A 17,920-nucleotide genomic window follows, 5' to 3' on the forward strand; every position below is an offset into this window, starting at 1 on the left:
GCTAATCTTCCTTCTACACATACTGTTGCTGGTGTTCTCGGTGTTATACTGAATTCTGGTTTTAGGGAGTTATAAACCTTATATGGCTTTAAAAACAAAAATGCTTTCAGCTGGTCTTGGTTGTACCAGCTATTTTTAACTTAAAGTGGAACTAGTCAAGACCCTGTCCTCTCCTCCATTTGAAGACATATGTCACTTCGAAGTGGTGTGAAGCCTTGCAATCCGGTTTGATTCATTTCTGGACTTGGATGATCAAGCAGAGGTTGCTGTGCCAGCCTATTAACCTGGAAGAAGCTTGGGCACTGGTGACGGATGCTAATACCAGTAAACTGGATTTTTGTTTGGTAAATTCATGTTGTATAGATCTTGACTTATTTTTGGAGCACCTATAATGTAAAGGCTTTATAAATAGGGTGGAAAAATAAGCAAGGGACTCCTTATATCCACAGGGATGCAGCAAATTGTTCAGCTCAAAATGTTATCATGCTGATGGTCTGCCTCACTACGTATTTATACACATTTGAGTAAAACTAGAATTAAACCACTATGCTACATAAGGATGGTCATACTGGGTTAGGCAAATGGCCTTCCTAGCCCAGTATCCTGTCTTCTGACAGGATTGTGCTTCAGAGGGAATGTACAAAACAGGACAATTTATCAAGTGATCCATCCCCTGTTGTCCAGGCCTAGCTTCTAATAGTCAGAGGTTTGGAGATACCCAGAGTGTGGGGTTGCATCCCTGACCATCTTGGCAAATAGCCATTGATGGACCTATCCTGCGTGAACTTACCCAGGTTTTTTTTTGTTATTTTTGAAGCCAGTTTATAGTTTTGGCCTTCACAACATCCCCTGGCAATGATCCAAAGGTTGATTGTGCATTGTGTGAAGATGTACTTCTTTACGTTTGTTTTAAATCTGCTGCTGTCACGGTTCCTCCCCCACTCTGAACTCTAGGGTACAGATGTGGGGACCTGCATGAAAAACCTCCTAAGCTTATCTTTACCAGCTTAGGTCAAAACTTCCCCAAGGTACAAAATTTACATCCGTTATCCTTGGACTGGCCGCTACCACCACCAAACTAATACTGGTTACTGGGGAAGAGCTGTTTGGACGCGTCCTTCCCCCCAAAATACTTCCCAAAACCTTGCACCCCACTTCCTGGACAAGGTTTGGTAAAAAGCCTCACCAATTTGCCTAGGTGACTACAGACTCAGACCCTTGGATCTTAAGAACAATGAACAATCCTCCCAACACTTGCACCCCCCCTTTCCTGGGAAATGTTGGATAAAAAGCCTCACCAATTTGCATAGGTGACCACAGACCCAAACCCTTGGATCTGAGAACAATGAAAAAGCATTCAGTGTTTTACAAGAAGACTTTTAATAAAAAATAGAAGTAAATAGAAACAAAGAAATCCCCCCTGTAAAATCAGGATGGTAGATATCTTACAGGGTAATTAGATTCAAAAACATAGAGAACCCCTCTAGGCAAAACCTTAAGTTACAAAAAAGCTACACAGACAGAAATAGTTATTCTATTCAGCACAATTCTTTTCTCAGCCATTTAAAGAAATCATAATCTAACACATACCTAGCTAGATTACTTACTAAAAGTTCTAAGACTCCATTCCTGTTCTGTCCCCGGCCAAGACGACTACCGACAGACACAGACCCTTTGTTTCTCTCCCTCCTCCCAGCTTTTGAAAGTATCTTGTCTCCTCATTGGTCATTTTGGTCAGGTGCCAGCGAGGTTACCCTTAGCTTCTTAACCCTTTACAGGTGAGAGGAGCTTTCCCCTGGCCAGGAGGGATTTCAAAGGGGTTTACCCTTCCCTTTATTTATGACACGCCCCCCAAATCTCAGCTAGGGTGAAACACTGGCTGGGATTTCTTCCTGGAGCTCTAGGAAAACAGAGTTAATAAGACACATGCATCTCTAAATATACTACCAAGTACATAAAGACTAACAATATTTTCCACATCTCAAGGACGATTTTAACCAGTTGATTCTGGGAAACTTTCACGGGAGAGTGCATCAGCCACTTTGTTAGAAGCTCCTGAGATGTGTTGGATGTCGAAATCAAAATCTTGGAGAGCTAAACTCCACCGAAGAAGTTTTTTGTTAGTTTCTTTGACGGTGTGAAGCCACTTTAGTGCAGCATGGTCGGTTTGCAGGTGGAAACGCCGTCCCCAAACATATGGGCGTAGCTTTTCCAGAGCGTAGACAATGGCATAACATTCTTTTTCAGTGACTGACCAGTTGCTTTCCCTCTCAGACAGTTTTTTGCTGAGAAACACTACAGGGTGGAATTCTTGATCAGGTCCTTTCTGCATTAAAACTGCTCCCACACCACGCTCGCATGCATCTGTGGTTACTAGGAACGGTTTGTCAAAGTCTGGGGCCCTTAGTACAGGGTCAGACATGAGTGTCGCTTTAAGCTTGTTAAAGGCCTTCTGACACTTTCCGGTCCACTGAACAGCATTTGGCTGTTTCTTTTTGGTTAGGTCTGTCAGTGGGGCAGCGATTTGGCTGTAGTGCGGTACAAATCGTCTGTAATAACCGGCCAAGCCTAAGAAGGATTGAACCTGTTTCTTTGACTTTGGGACAGGCCACTTTTGGATAGCATCCACTTTGGCCTGTAGGGGGCTGATAGTTCCTTGACCCACCTGGTGTCCAAGGTAAGTCACTCTGTTTAGGCCTATTTGACACTTCTTAGCCTTAACAGTTAGTCCTGCCTCCCTTATGCGCTCAAGGACTTTTTGTAGATGTTCCAGGTGGTCTGCCCAGGAATCTGAAAATATGGCCACATCGTCAAGGTAGGCGACTGCATATTCTCCTAATCCCGCTAGGAGACCATCTACAAGTCTTTGGAAAGTGGCGGGTGCATTTCGCAGCCCGAAAGGGAGTACATTAAATTCATACAGCCCGAGATGTGTGATGAAGGCTGACCTTTCCTTGGCAGATTCATCTAGCGGTACCTGCCAGTACCCCTTGGTTAAGTCCAAGGTAGAGATGAACTGGGCCCGTCCCAGTTTCTCTAATAGTTCATCAGTGCGTGGCATTGGATAGTTGTCTGGGCGAGTTACAGCATTTAGTTTACGGTAGTCCACGCAAAAACGTATTTCCCCATCTGGTTTGGGAACTAGAACCACTGGAGATGCCCATGCACTTTCAGAGGGGCGGATTACACCCATCTGTAACATATCCTGGATCTCCCGTTCTATAGCAGTTTTAGCTTGAGGAGACACCCGGTAAGGGTGGACCCTAATTGGGTGAGCATTACCTGTGTCAATGGAGTGGTATGCCCGTTCAGTCAGTCCTGGGGTGGCTGAGAACGTTGGCGCGTAGCTAGTGCACAGCTCCTGGATCTGCTGTCGCTGCATACGCCCAAGGGTCATGGAGAGGTTCACCTCTTCCACACCACCAGCACATTTCCCTTCGTAATAGACACCTTCAGGCCACTCAGCGTCGTCTCCTCCCTGGGCTGTAAACTGACAAACCTTTAATTCTCTGGATCGATTAGAAGAGCTGAGAGGCGGTGGGTTGCTCCGTGCCGCCGTCCACGCTCTCTGGAGGCTTTCATCTGCTTCCTGTTCGGTCTGGAACTGTTCCCTTGATGCGGGAGACATCAGTTCCTCATTGGATTGGGGACATAGGCTTGGTCCCTCTGGAAGCGATATAGGGGATGGAGCTGTTTCTGTTGACTGTGAACCGCTCTCCGCTGGTGCACTATGTTGGGATTCAGGCTCCGGCTGAGCCTCTTGTGTAGGGTTATTGGCTGCTGCCAGTTCAGGTTCGGTGGGGCCCTCTGGTGTTGAGGTTGCAAGTACTGGATTCAGTGCTGGCACGGGGTCTGGTGTTGGTTGTTTGGCTGGTTCCGGTTCTGGGACTGGTTCCGTCTGGGTCTCTGGGACTGGATCCACTACTGCTGTTGCAGACATTGGCCTGGGGTCCGGGTCCATCACCTCTGACCGGGCCCTGATAGAAGTTTCCGGAACAGAGCTAGGCCCCACGGCTTGTTTAGCCTGGCTGCGGGTGACCGTTCCCACCCTCTTGGCCTGCTTCACATGATTGGCCAAGTCTTCCCCCAACAGCATGGGGATGGGATAATCATCATAGACTGCAAAAGTCCACATTCCTGACCAGCCCTTGTACTGGACAGGCAACTTGGCTGTAGGCAAATTGAAAGAGTTGGACTTGAAGGGTTGAATCGTCACTTGGATCTCTGGGTTGATTAAATTGGGGTCCACTAAGGAAGCATGGATAGCTGACACTTGTGCTCCGGTGTCCCTCCACGCGGTGACCTTCTTCCCGCCCACACTCACAGTTTCCCTCCGCTCCAAGGGTATCTGGGAGGTATCTGGGCCTGTGGACCTCTGGTGTGATTCCGGTGCAATGAACTGTAATCTGTTGGGGTTCTTGGGGCAGTTGGCCTTTACATGCCCCAGCTCGTTACATTTAAAACATCGTCCAGCTGACGGGTCACCGGGGCGAGGTGGGTTGCTGGAGAACGGGGTGGTGGGACGATAAGGGGTCTGGAGGGTTCTTTGGGAGGTAGGTGGGGCTTTGGGCGGCCCCCGGTAATAGGGTGTGGTCTGGGGTGGTCCCTTCTGGTCTCCGCTCCAACTGCGACCAGTTTTCTTCTTCTCTGCCACCTCCACCCATCTGGCTCCAATCTCTCCTGCCTCGATTACAGTTTTGGGTTTCCCATCTAGGATGTATCTTTCTATTTCCTCAGGAACACCCTCTAAGAATTGTTCCATTTGCATTAGGAAGGGCAAATTTACTGGAGATTCAACACTTGCTCCTGATATCCAGGCATCCCAATGTTTCACAATGTGGTAGGCATGTCGGGTAAATGACATGTCTGGTTTCCACCTTAGGGCTCGGAACCTCCGACGAGACTGCTCGGGTGTTATCCCCATTCTGACTCTCCCCTTGGATTTAAACAGTTCATACTTGTTCATATGTTCTTTAGGCATTTCAGCTGCCACCTCAGCTAAGGGTCCACTGAGCTGCGGCCTCAACTCTACCATGTATTGGTCAGTAGAGATGTTGTACCCAAGGCAGGCCCTTTCGAAGTTTTCTAAGAAGGCCTCAGTATCATCACCTGCCTTGTAGGTGGGGAACTTTCTGGGATGGGAAGTGGTACCTGGAGAAGGATTGCTAGGGTTTGTTGGTATATTCTGCTGGGCCTTTATCCTCTCCATCTCCTCCACATGCTTCCTTGCCTCCATTTCCCTCTTGTGGGCAGCCTCCTGTACCTCCTTCTCCAGCCGCATGAGTTCTATCTGTCTTTCATGTTCCCTTTGTTTTTCCTCAGCCTGAAATTTGGCTAATTCCAGCTGTAGTCGAGCCGAGGATTTGGCCATTCTAACCTCTCTGTTTTTAACTAACTTTACACCCGAGGTTTAGAAATAAACAAACAAAACTTGGCTGTAAAATTTTGCTGTGCTGGAATAGAATACCTATTCTCTGATAGTGATTGTCAGCCTACAGAAAAAGACAATTCCCTTGTCTCTGCTCTGGGCCCAAATTAAAGCAAAAAACCTCCAACTACTTGGAAACCTGCTTACCCAGCCCAAAGAAAAAAAAAATTTCTTTTCAAACCTGTGCTCCTTGTAAAACAAAAAAAAATCAAAATCCTAAAAAAAAACCCTGCCACTTTTTTGTCTCCAGGCAAATGGGTAGAGCACAAACCCCCTATTTACTTTTAGGAAGAAAAGAAAAAAAAAAACCTCTGGGTTGGAAGACTGTGAATTTCCCTGCAGGAGTTAAGTACCCTGCCTCCAGGCAAAGAAAACCTGCAATTCACAAGATAATCCCCTTTTGTCTCTGCTTGGCCACAAAGCAGAGAGAAACCAAGCTGCTTTCAGTTTCAAAGCTGCTTTCTGGACTTCCTAAAAATTCCTTTTTAAAATCTGTATTTCTAGTTCAAAAAAATCTCAACTGGATCTCAAAATGATTTCAGGTTAATCCCACCACTGTGCCACCATGTCACGGTTCCTCCCCCACTCTGAACTCTAGGGTACAGATGTGGGGACCTGCATGAAAAACCTCCTAAGCTTATCTTTACCAGCTTAGGTCAAAACTTCCCCAAGGTACAAAATTTACATCCGTTATCCTTGGACTGGCCGCTACCACCACCAAACTAATACTGGTTACTGGGGAAGAGCTGTTTGGACGCGTCCTTCCCCCCAAAATACTTCCCAAAACCTTGCACCCCACTTCCTGGACAAGGTTTGGTAAAAAGCCTCACCAATTTGCCTAGGTGACTACAGACCCAGACCCTTGGATCTTAAGAACAATGAACAATCCTCCCAACACTTGCACCCCCCCTTTCCTGGGAAATGTTGGATAAAAAGCCTCACCAATTTGCATAGGTGACCACAGACCCAAACCCTTGGATCTGAGAACAATGAAAAAGCATTCAGTGTTTTACAAGAAGACTTTTAATAAAAAATAGAAGTAAATAGAAATAAAGAAATCCCCCCTGTAAAATCAGGATGGTAGATATCTTACAGGGTAATTAGATTCAAAAACATAGAGAACCCCTCTAGGCAAAACCTTAAGTTACAAAAAAGGTACACAGACAGAAATAGTTATTCTATTCAGCACAATTCTTTTCTCAGCCATTTAAAGAAATCATAATCTAACACATACCTAGCTAGATTACTTACTAAAAGTTCTAAGACTCCATTCCTGTTCTGTCCCCGGCCAAGACAACTACCGACAGACACAGACCCTTTGTTTCTCTCCCTCCTCCCAGCTTTTGAAAGTATCTTGTCTCCTCATTGGTCATTTTGGTCAGGTGCCAGCGAGGTTACCCTTAGCTTCTTAACCCTTTACAGGTCAGAGGAGCTTTCCCCTGGCCAGGAGGGATTTCAAAGGGGTTTACCCTTCCCTTTATTTATGACAGCTGCCTATTAATGTCATTGGGTGACCCCTGGTTCATGTGTTATGTGAAGGGGTAAATAATGTTCTTATTCATGTTTTCCACACCATTCATGATTTTATAAACTTCTGGCAAATCTCTTCCCCCGCCTCCCCGAGTCATCTCTTTTCTAAGATGAACAGTCCCAGTCTTTTTCATCTCTCCTCATATGGAAGCTGTTCCATTCCCATAATCATTTTTGTTTCCTTTCTCTGTACTCTTTCCAATTCTAATGTATAGTTTCTGAGATGGGGTGACCAGAACTGCTGTCAGTATTCAAGGTCTGGGCATACCATGGATTTATATAGTGGCATTATGATATTTTCTGTCTTATTATATATCCCTTTCCTAATGTTTTTCAGAGAACTATTCACAATGACTCCACTATCTTTCTTGAGTGGTAACAGCTAATTTAGACTCCATCATTTTGAATGTTTAGTTGGGATTATGATTTCCAGTGTGCATGACTTGCATTTATCAGCATTGAAATTAATCTGCCATTTTGTTGTCCAGTCACCTAGTTTTGTGATATCCCTTTGTAGTTATGTCCAAGGTTGACTGGGAAGAGCTATCTTGAGAAATTTTGTATCATCTACAGACATTGCCACCTCACTGTCTATCCCCCTTTCCAGGTTATTTATGAATATGTTGAACAGCACTGGTCCCAGTAGAGGTCCTTGGGGAACTCCATTATTTACCTCTTCCCCACTGTGAAAACCGGCCATTTATTTCTATTCTTTGTTTCCTATGTTTTAACCAGTTGCTGATCCATGAGAGGACCTTCCCTCTGATCCCATGATTGCTTACTTTGCTTAAGCTTTTGGTAAGCCTTTTGTCCAAGGCTTTTTGAAAGTCCAAGTACACTATATCCACTGGATCACTTGTGTCCAGATGTTTAACCCCCCTCAGAGAATTCTAATTGATTGGTGAGGCATGATTTCCCTTTACAAAACCTGTGTTGATTCTTCCCCACCATATTATGTTCATCTGTGTCTGATAATTCTGTTCTTTACTACGTTTTCAACCCAGTTGCCTGGTACTGAAGTTAGGCTTACTGGCCTGTAATTGCCAGGATTGCCTCTGGAGCCTTATTTAAAAATAGGCATCCTATTAGTTATCTGCAGTCATCTGATGCAGAGACTGATTTTAAGCAATAGGTTACACACCACAGACAGCAGTTTTGCAATTTCATTTTTTTAGTTACTTCAGAACTCCTCAGTGACTACCATCTGGTCCTGATGATTTATTACTGTTAAATTTATCAATTTGTTCCAGAACCACCTCCTGCTGACACCTCAATCTGGGACAGTTCCTCTGATTTGTCACCTGTAAAGAATGGCTCAGGTGAGGGAATCTCCCTCATATCCTCTGCAGTGTAGACTGATGCAAAGAATTCATTTAGCTTCTTCGCAATGGCTTTATCTTCCTTGAGTATTCTTTTAGCACCGCACGGCCCCACTGTTTGGCGGCCTTCCTGCTTCTGATTTACTTACAATTTTTTTTGCCGTTAGTTTTTCTGTCTTTTGCTAGTTGCTTTTCAAATTCTTTTTTGGCCTACCTAAGTATACTTTTGCAGTTGACTTGCCAGAGTTTGTTCTTTCCTATTTTCCTCACTAGGATTTAACTTCCAATTTTTAAAGGATGCCTTTTTGCTTCTAAGCGCCTCTTTAGTCTGTTTAGCCTTGGTGGCATTTTTTGGTCTCTTTTTTTTGTTTGTTTTTTAATTGGGATTACACATATAGTTTGAACCTGTATTATGGTGTTTTTTTAAAGTTTCCATGCATCTTGCAGGCATTTCACTCTTGTGATGGTTCCTTTAATTTCCATTTATGGTGAGGGAATAAGCAGTTTTAGAAGCACTTTGTAAAGGTGGATCTGTTCAAGACCCTTTAGAGGTGAGGCTGGGTGCTCATTTAGTGTTTTTCCAGGCCTATTAGGTGTATAATGAAGTCCACCCCATTTAAGAGATTTTTGGTGGTGGTTGTGCTGCAGCTTTTATATGGGGAAAGAGGTGTGACTTCGAAAAACGTGGTGGTGGTTTTTTTTTTTGTTTGTTTGTTTTAAGACCGATGTTGATTTTTATGGACAAATACAGAGTCTATTTTCACCACTATGCTGGCCTTTGGTATGATTTGAGGTATTATTCAAGCCAAACACTCTATGCATACATTTTTCTGGGTCCTCTTTGTTTCCTTGGTGGCTTATGTCTCTCCTTTAATAGCTCCCTGATCTGTTATAGGTAACCCAGTAAGACACACATGGCTTGGTTTTCATAATTATGTATGCAAATGTGTATGCATAGTTGCTTATTTGGTACATGCAACTGCAGCAATTCAGTGTGCAAGCGTGGTCATCCTATAATGTAAAATTACGTGGACAAATAGCCATATAGGCATGCAAATAAATAAGTTGTGCATGCATTTGTATTTACAAAGCTCTGTAGTTCTGCAAATCAGGTCCAAAATTTTGGTAAATTACCCACTATACTGTACTAATTTTTATGCACTCTATCTTGACTCAACATGTTTCTTGAATAGAGCTTTCATTTTAGTTATTAAAAGGGACTACACAAGCTATGAAGTGACACCTACATGGTGCTTTCTTCCTTCAAGGGATATTGCCAACCTGTTTAAGCCTCCCCACCTTCATTCAGTTTACCTTAATGTGGTTTAATACAGAGGCCGCAAAGAATGCGTTTTGCTACCAACTTCACATCACTTGTCACAGAGCTTGTCTACACTTACAGCGCTGCTATGGTGCAGCTGTAGTGCTTAGAGAAGACGCTACCTAGGTTGGTGGGAGAGATTCTCCCATCAGTGTAGATACTCCACCTCTCTGAGAAGCGGTAGCTATGTTGATGGGAGAAGCCCTCCCATCGATATAGTAGGGCCTATGCTGGCAGCTAGGTCAGTATAACTGCATTGCTCAGGCGTGTGGGTTTTCCACGCCCCTGAGCAACATAATTATACTGTCCTAAGTTTGTAGTGTAGACCAGGGCTCAACGTGACCCATTACAGAAGGTTGAACTGCAGCTGCGGGTAATTTAACACTCATTCCTAAAGGTGTGCAACTGCCTGCTGAGACTGTCCTGGAGAGAAACAAAAGGGTCCCACCTTAGTCCTTGTCGCTGTAGAAACACAGCAGGATAAGACACTTGCCAAATGACTTTTTGGGACTAAGAGTATGTTGCAAACAGTGCAGTTTATAAAGAGGTGTCTCTTTAAGACAACTACCCTTAAGGGCTATTTTTAAAAAACAAAGAAAACCGTTTTTTTCTGTAACGCGGGTGGACGTGTGGTGCGGATAAGACACCAAAGGGGTTTTGGCATATTTGCTGGATGTAGATTTAGGTTTTTTGGAAACAAGTCTGATCCTTAGTTTGAAGCTTGCTGCAGAGAAGACCCATGTTCTGGGGGGGGGCGCCCCAGGCTCATTACAGAATTTCTCATGCTCACGTGTCTGCTGCTTTCTGGTCCCAGAACTACAACTACAGCTTTTTACATTTCCTTTCCAAAGTACGGTGCAAACATTACTCATCACAACATCCTTGCGCATTATGTTCTCCCCACTTTCCAGAGGGGGTAGTGGAGGTTATGCATTTGTACCCGAGGTTATACAGAGAGTTGTCTGAGCTGGGGCTAGAATCGGGGGCTACCAACCCTCTGTTCGGCTCGCTAGGTGAGGCTGCTGTCTAGGAGGTTTGGGCAGGGAAGAAAGAGAAAAAATCTCACTCCAGGAAGCTTAGTGGAAAGTTGGGGAATATTCTCCCTCTTTTTGGTTCTGTGGAGAAGATTTTACTGAATTCTTGATCTTTATGCATTCTTTGTTTGAGCAATCATTTTCTAGAGAAGACCAGAAGATTATGTTGAATATTAGCTAGCAATCAGCAACTGTTTAAGATGGAAGCCATGTTACACATTACAATAAAGCATAGACATTCATTCATAGCTTTAAAAGAAAAAAAGGCATCCCTTACTTTCCTGCACACAAGACAATTCTCCGTTATTTGCTGCTGATTTCACTGGGTATTTAAGAGACTGGCTTAATTCTATAACAAATTGTCATGTAAATATCAACAGATCAAATGCAAAGGCTTTGTGGAGAAGAAACAATATTGACTCTTCTCTTTGTCTGGGGATATTTTTGGCTGGTTTTTACTATAGTAAGCAACTTGTCAGAGGAGGACTTGGATGGAGATTTGCAAATGCTGATTAAAAAATTCAGGTGCTGTTAAAATTGAACTCTCCTGTGTGCGTTTTGAATATAATTTTGTTTTGAAGCTCCACTTTATGGCTATTTCCCACCCTTTTAAATCTCTCCCATGATACAGATTAAACATTCTTCTTGGGGGGAAAAAAAGAGGTATTGGAGAATTAAACACCTCTTAAAAATAGAAAGAGTTCTTCCAGTCTGTCTACCCCACACCAGAGTAATTACCCAGTGCTGAAGATAGGTCAAGTCATGTAACCAGGGCAGCTGACTTGGTGCACAGCAAGGTGTAACTGCAAGAATGGCTCAGGGCAAACCATGTTCCGCACCATTTCAGAAGCCATGGCTTGTCCTGGTCCATCCTTGTACTTAAACCTTGTTCAGCACCACTTGTCAGTAATAGGCTGATTTCCTGGTGTAGACAAGGCTAAATTTACACAAGGATAGCACCTTGAATGCAGACTGCTCTCCAAGCTCTCTACAGATGTACATCCACCAGTGAAATGGAGGCAAGTCTTCTCACCCTACAACAATTCAGAGAGGAAGTAAGGAAGATTTAATGCACATCAGGAGGTTATAGGCTGTAGAAAGGAAGGCTGATCCAGTGGTTAAGATGCTAGTCTGGGATTTGGAAGACCTGAGTTGAATTCCTTGCTCTGCCACAGGTTTCCTGTATGACTTTGGGCAAGTCACTTAATCTCTCTGTGCCTCAGTTCTTCATCTGTAAAGTGCGGATAATAGCCCTGCCCTACCTCATGGGGTGGTTTTTTGGATAAACGTTAGCGATTGTGCGGTGCTAAGATAACTGTAGTAATGGGGACTAAGTGCCTTCACCCCAAGATAAATTGTAAAGCGTGCAGAATTGAACCCTGAAAGTGCATTGAGATTTTCATTAGCCACAAGGAGTCAGGAGCTTGATTTTACATCTCAGCAAGATAATGACACTTCTAGCAGCACGATTGTTCCTTTATCACCATGCTGGAGGATTGATTCAATGTTGTTTACTGAATTGCCAATACCTAGATTTTTCCTTGGAAGCAACCTGTCAAAGTGTAATGACCAGGCCTGACCTTGTTTTAACTTGCGTGATCCCATGGCAGTATGGCTACAGCCTAAGAGGATAATACTAATTTGAAAACTTAACTATTCCTGGTTGTGTGTAATGTGTTTATAGTTCAGCATCTCAGCAGGCGTTTAAAAAGCAACCTGCTATTTATGGCTCAGTGGTGATGTTTCTGGGGTTTCTATTTATACTCTGTTCTTGACGTGTCTTGTTGCATTTGATTTCTCCTCCTACTTTTAACGCTAGTCTATAAAATACCTCATACAGAATATGTCTGTAACAAAGCTAGGATTTTTGAGATATAACACTGTGCATGTCTGAGTGAGATCTGTTCATCTCATAGTTGATCCCTTTTTCAATTAAAAAAAATTCTTTTGGTACTTTGGATCAGTGTAACAGTTTCTGGCAGCATTTCATTTTGACTCCCATGAGGCCTTGTTACTGCTTGGCTTCTAGTTAGTATCAATAGGACGATGAGAGACTCCTTGCTTTCACCAGTTCATGGTGGCTTATTTAACTCAAACCAGTTACTGTGTATGCCTCAATCAACTTAATGGCGGAGGGGAGAGGGGAATCATGTCGGATGAAATTCACCCGTGTGCAGAGACCCAGCCTGAGGCTGATGCCCCACTTACACCTCCAGAAATGTATATTCATTTGCTATAATATTGTGTAAGTGGGACTAAGGTGAGGCACAAGGTGAATTTCACCCATCACGAATAATTCCTCAGACCCCAAAGGAACCTTATCCTTCAGATAGAATGTTTCTGTCTTGGTGAGGGAAGTGATTACGCTGTTTGACGGTTCAGCAAAACACTAGCTTCCTTTGATGGTTAGGGCATACAAAATTTCATTTACTCCACTTAGGCATGATGATGATTTTTGGAAGTGTCTTTTCTTTGTAAGCTGGCCTACTAATAGTACTGAAATGTTGGTTGCACTTATGTTAATTTTCCATTATTGTCACACCAGAGAAATGTCAAGCATACCTGTAACAGCTTTCCAGGGGCCCTGGGTTTCACTAGGTTCCCATGGTAAAAGAGAAGATTCCAGCATCCCCCTACTTAATGAGAAGGTATATCTCATAATGCTATGTTTTGAGTTAAGTGGAGCCCACTCAGTTTAAGGTGACACAACACATTCCAGACCTAGGCCTTTGTGGACTGTAGTCCTGTACTGAAGGTGAGGCCACACAACTCTCTGCAGGACGTTGGTCGTCACTTGAACATTACACTTCCTTCTAGGATGATCTTGTGGTTAAGGCACTGGATTGACACTCAAGGAGATCGCTGTTCAATTCTTAGTTTTCCCATAGATTTCCTGTCTGACCTTGAGCAAATCTCATAACCACTCTGTGGGTTAATTCCCTGTCTACAGAATGAGAATAATACTTCTCTGCCTCACAGGGGTGGGGAAGATAAATGAGTTAATTAAATGTGATATGCTCAGCTGTTACAGTGCTGTGTTCCATATAAAGTATAGATAAAGATAAAACATGCACACTAAGTAGTTTATCCACCTCACTGACGCTCAGCAGTTAAGCACGTGGAAATGTCTTTTCATGTATTTAACTTTGGTTTCATGTAAGCATATTTTGGTTTTGGATACTCAGGGCCAGGTCATGGGGAGGCAGAGACGAGAGAATGCATCTACTACAATGCCAACTGGGAGCTGGAGAAGACCAATCAGAGTGGCGTGGAACGCTGTGAAGGAGAGAAGGACAAACGGCTCCATTGCTATGCTTCTTGGAGAAACAACTCTGGCTCCATTGAGTTGGTGAAGAAAGGCTGCTGGTTAGATGACTTCAACTGCTATGACAGGTAATAGCCATCCTGATCACTTGAGACACAAATTTAAATTGTATTTCAAGTGGGAAAGGCTTTCAAATGGTATTAGTGATGTCCAGAAGTAGCCAAATTCAACTGGACCTTATTAACTTGCTTTAATTGCTTGTATATATCTCAAAATTCTCACTTAACTCTTTGCTTTCAATATGGAAGCCACAAAAGGCCCTTTTATGGGGCATTTTTTTTTATAGGAAAGCTCAGCAATTCTGGCATGCTCTGAAAAATGTGTCCTGTACCATTGAGTGAAGAGCAATATGTTCTTCCAAGAGTACTTGGCTACATAAGGGAAAACATGGAGTCATTTGGAGCTGTCTAGAAAAACACAGATCTTAGGGAGTATTAGGGTTTGGGATGGTCTTGCTTTAATGATATTGTAAAGGGGTTCTTTACTCCCTGTCCATGCTAGCTGGGTTGAGGGTAGAATTGTAGTTTGGCAGGGACTGGGGGGGATGGACCATTGAAGTACAAGTGTGTTGGAGTATGGTGCTGTCTGTAACCAGCTGTAGGGGGAGATGGGCACAGCTGTGTGAAGGGTGTGGATGTATTAAAGAGCTTGGATTTTAGGAAAATATGGTCTTGCCTCATAAGTTTGGGTAACCCAATGCTATGTTATCTAAGGAGAACAATTGCAATTTTTAAAAAGTTTACCTTAGTTTCAAAGTTTGGAGGAACACTGTCCACTAGTTCTGAGCCTAAGATACTTTTTAGTTTAAAAAATTGTAGCTAGAAGGTAGTATAGTAGAATCTTAGCACTCAGAGGTATGGGCAAAAAGGTACTGGGTCATCAAGATGATGGTCTGGTTCTATTATTTAAATGCCAAAATAGAACTGATCCTGCTTTTGCAGGAAAATAGATTATTCCCAACTGTATATTTCCTAATTATTTTATCCTGTCTGATCTTAAATATTTTAAGACATGAGATTTCCACCACTACTTGGGAGAGACCATTCTGGAGTTTAGATCTCATATGAAATTCTACTTGAACTTATTTCCTGTGCAACCTTATTGAAATCCCTGGGATTAAGTCAGGGCCAAATTTGGCCCCAAGTCAAAAAGTTTGTCCTATTTATTGAAATTGTTCCTAGCTCTATCCCATTCCTCTGAGCAATTCTGCCTCTCCATATAGCTCATAAGTAATTCCTCTTATTCCTTCAAATATTTGTAGCTGGGTTATTTTTCCACTACACCCACCATCCTAGAAGTTGCAGAGTCAAGCTCCATATTCATTTAGATTACACACACACACACACACACACACACACACACACACACACACACACACACACACACACACACACACACACACACACACACACACCCACCAGTCCTCCCAGACTCCTTAGTCATTGTAGTGCTGATCCTCATAGGAACATTTCACTACCATTTTCTGTTTTCAAACAGAAGTGTTTAGCATAACCAGATTTCCGCTCATAGCATATGCTCCCAAATACAGCAGCACTATGACAGGTGCATGGTATAACACAATGCCCCCATGCTGTAATGCACTGGTTCTCAACCTCTTCCATACTATTATCCTGCATTACAACAGAAGAATGTTTCTGGGCCTTCCAACCCCTCCCATCTAGTTGTAAAGAAAGAAAGGATGGTTGGTTGCAATATGTTAAAACCTGTTCAAATGCCCAAAATTGAGAACACATGCTTATAACACACTAACCCTGTGGCACGAGAACCAGAAGGTACAAACTGACCAGTCTAGTTTCATGGTCCAAGCTGAGTGAGATACCAGGTGTTAACAAACAACATAAATAGTGAAAACTCCATTTTGAATTTTTAGAAAGATTTTAATTAACCAAGTCAGTTTTAATTATACACTTCTTGAGTGTTCAGTTTGTATCTTGATGGAGGCCTTTTAGTTGCCCCATGCTGTTATGCTTTGATCCCAGGAGAAATGATAAAATGTGACAAACAGGCCTTTAAAACAAATGCAACTGCATTAATATCCTCATGGCCTTTACTGGCTTTTGTGTTCAGCACACACATACGCAAGCTGCTGGGCTCCCAAGGGCAATCTTGTTGGGATGCAGCTATGTTGCTACTTAATTACCTATGAGGTGTCTCCTGGAAAAAGGACAGTCTCCATGTTCTATCAAATTCTAGTGTCTTTTGCTTAGTAACATAGATAATGGTTAGCGTTATATGCCAAACGGTACCTTGCTGCAACACTAAGGTTGAGATATTAATGATATGAAGGTCAGGACATTTAGGGTTATGGTTCCTAGAGCAATCTTAACTCTGTCCTTTAATCTCATCTAAACTGTTAGGGCATAGAAGTGGTGTAAGAATCTATACAGATTCTTATCTGTTCATTACAATATTTAAGCCCCTTGTACTTGTGCAGTAAAGTGGTGTTTCATTATGTGATCACCCAACAAATATGCCATAACATGGCACATGTGCATATAAAGCTGTAGAAAAGGGTACAATTTAAAAATAAATCAACAGTGCACAATTCATTTATGTGCATTATCTCGCTGGAGGAGCAGTATTAAAATTCACTTGAAGAGCATGTGAATTACTATAAAATGTACACTTACAGCTATAGAAAACAGTGTACTTCTCTCCCATTATATTATATTGTACTGCTTGCTAAGTAGCATGTCAAGCTGCCCAGAGTTGTGTACCTGGGCACACTCTGAACCAATTAAGGGAAATAATGAATTGCCTATGCAGAGTAGGCTGTTTACACTCATTAACTTAATTTCTTAACTAACAGACTTTGCAAAACATGCATTCTCCACTGAAGGCTACAAATACTCAAGTCTAATGCCATTAAATTGAAATGTTGTATGTTGTCTGAATTCAGGAAAAGGTATATGGAAATATTACTTAAACTTGTTGAAACGTCATCACTTGGATAACTCAAATGGCTGCTGTTTCCTTGAACTAAAAAATAAAATAAAATTACTTCCTGGCTGAGATCTTGTATGAGAAATTCTAGCTCAAAAGTTAATTTTTTCCCCCATGAAGGAATAAACCACTGAAAATAGTGCCATGGATTAAAAGAGCCTTCTCCACCCTTACTTCTAGCTATGTGCTATTGCTGTCACAATCGAGGAGGCTTGGCATGGATTCACAGATAGAGTAATAACGTCAGACACGGGATTGTTTTATTACTTCCTCAGTGTGTTTCAGGGAAGGAAGTTAGGCATATAAATTTAGCTGGATTTAGGAAATCTTTTGAAACAGTTCATAGAGCACAAATCTGCAGTCTAAGTAACTTGATAATATACTGGAGAGGGTAAAAACCTGACAAAGAAAGCAGGTGTTTGTAAACAGTAGCAACTTGCACTGGGGGAGAATTGAGGTAGTAGAACACTACAACAGTTATTGGAACATGTTGTGCACTGACCTGGCAGGAAAAAGGATGTGTGGAAAACTGATGAAGCTTGTTTGATACCTATATGAGAATCTTTTTAAGGTATACAAAATATTGAAATAGTATGGCTAGATAACTGCAGTGCTATCTGAACTAGAAACAACTGAGAGTATTTAGAATTACAGCTTACATTTGTTTAGAAGACAGGTACTCATGTTTAGGTGGAAATTCTTTCTTTAAAGCAAACTAGTGGTTACTTGAGGTAGGTAACTATATTAAGTACATGAATAAGACTTACTCTCTATTAGTTACAAGTAAGATAACTAATGCAGATAGTTGTTAGAGAGGACACACCAATAAAATGGAAATATAGTTAGATACAGTAACTACAAAAGTGGGGCTGGCTCAAGGAGGGTTTCTGGCCTCCTTTCAGTTTAGAGTGCCCCGTCTTCCTGTTTAAATGTGATGATTTTTATCCAGTATTGCTGAGTTACAAGGTTTAAAGTTAGATGTGAAGAGTAAAATACCAA

General features: G+C 42.5%; 1 protein-coding gene across 2 annotated transcripts in view; it reads left to right on the forward strand.

Moving 5' to 3' along the window:
• The window catches only part of ACVR2B (activin A receptor type 2B), a 172,577-nt gene that overhangs the window by 115,837 nt on the left and 38,820 nt on the right, over positions 1-17,920 (forward strand). For both annotated transcript variants that reach the window (XM_073334660.1, XM_073334659.1), the window contains exon 2: positions 13,818-14,025. In XM_073334660.1, coding sequence (XP_073190761.1) covers positions 13,818-14,025 — 208 coding nt within the window. The remainder of the gene's footprint in view (positions 1-13,817; positions 14,026-17,920) is intronic.

This window comes from Lepidochelys kempii, chromosome 2 (genome assembly GCF_965140265.1).
Source record: "Lepidochelys kempii isolate rLepKem1 chromosome 2, rLepKem1.hap2, whole genome shotgun sequence".
NCBI lineage: Eukaryota > Metazoa > Chordata > Testudines > Cheloniidae > Lepidochelys > Lepidochelys kempii.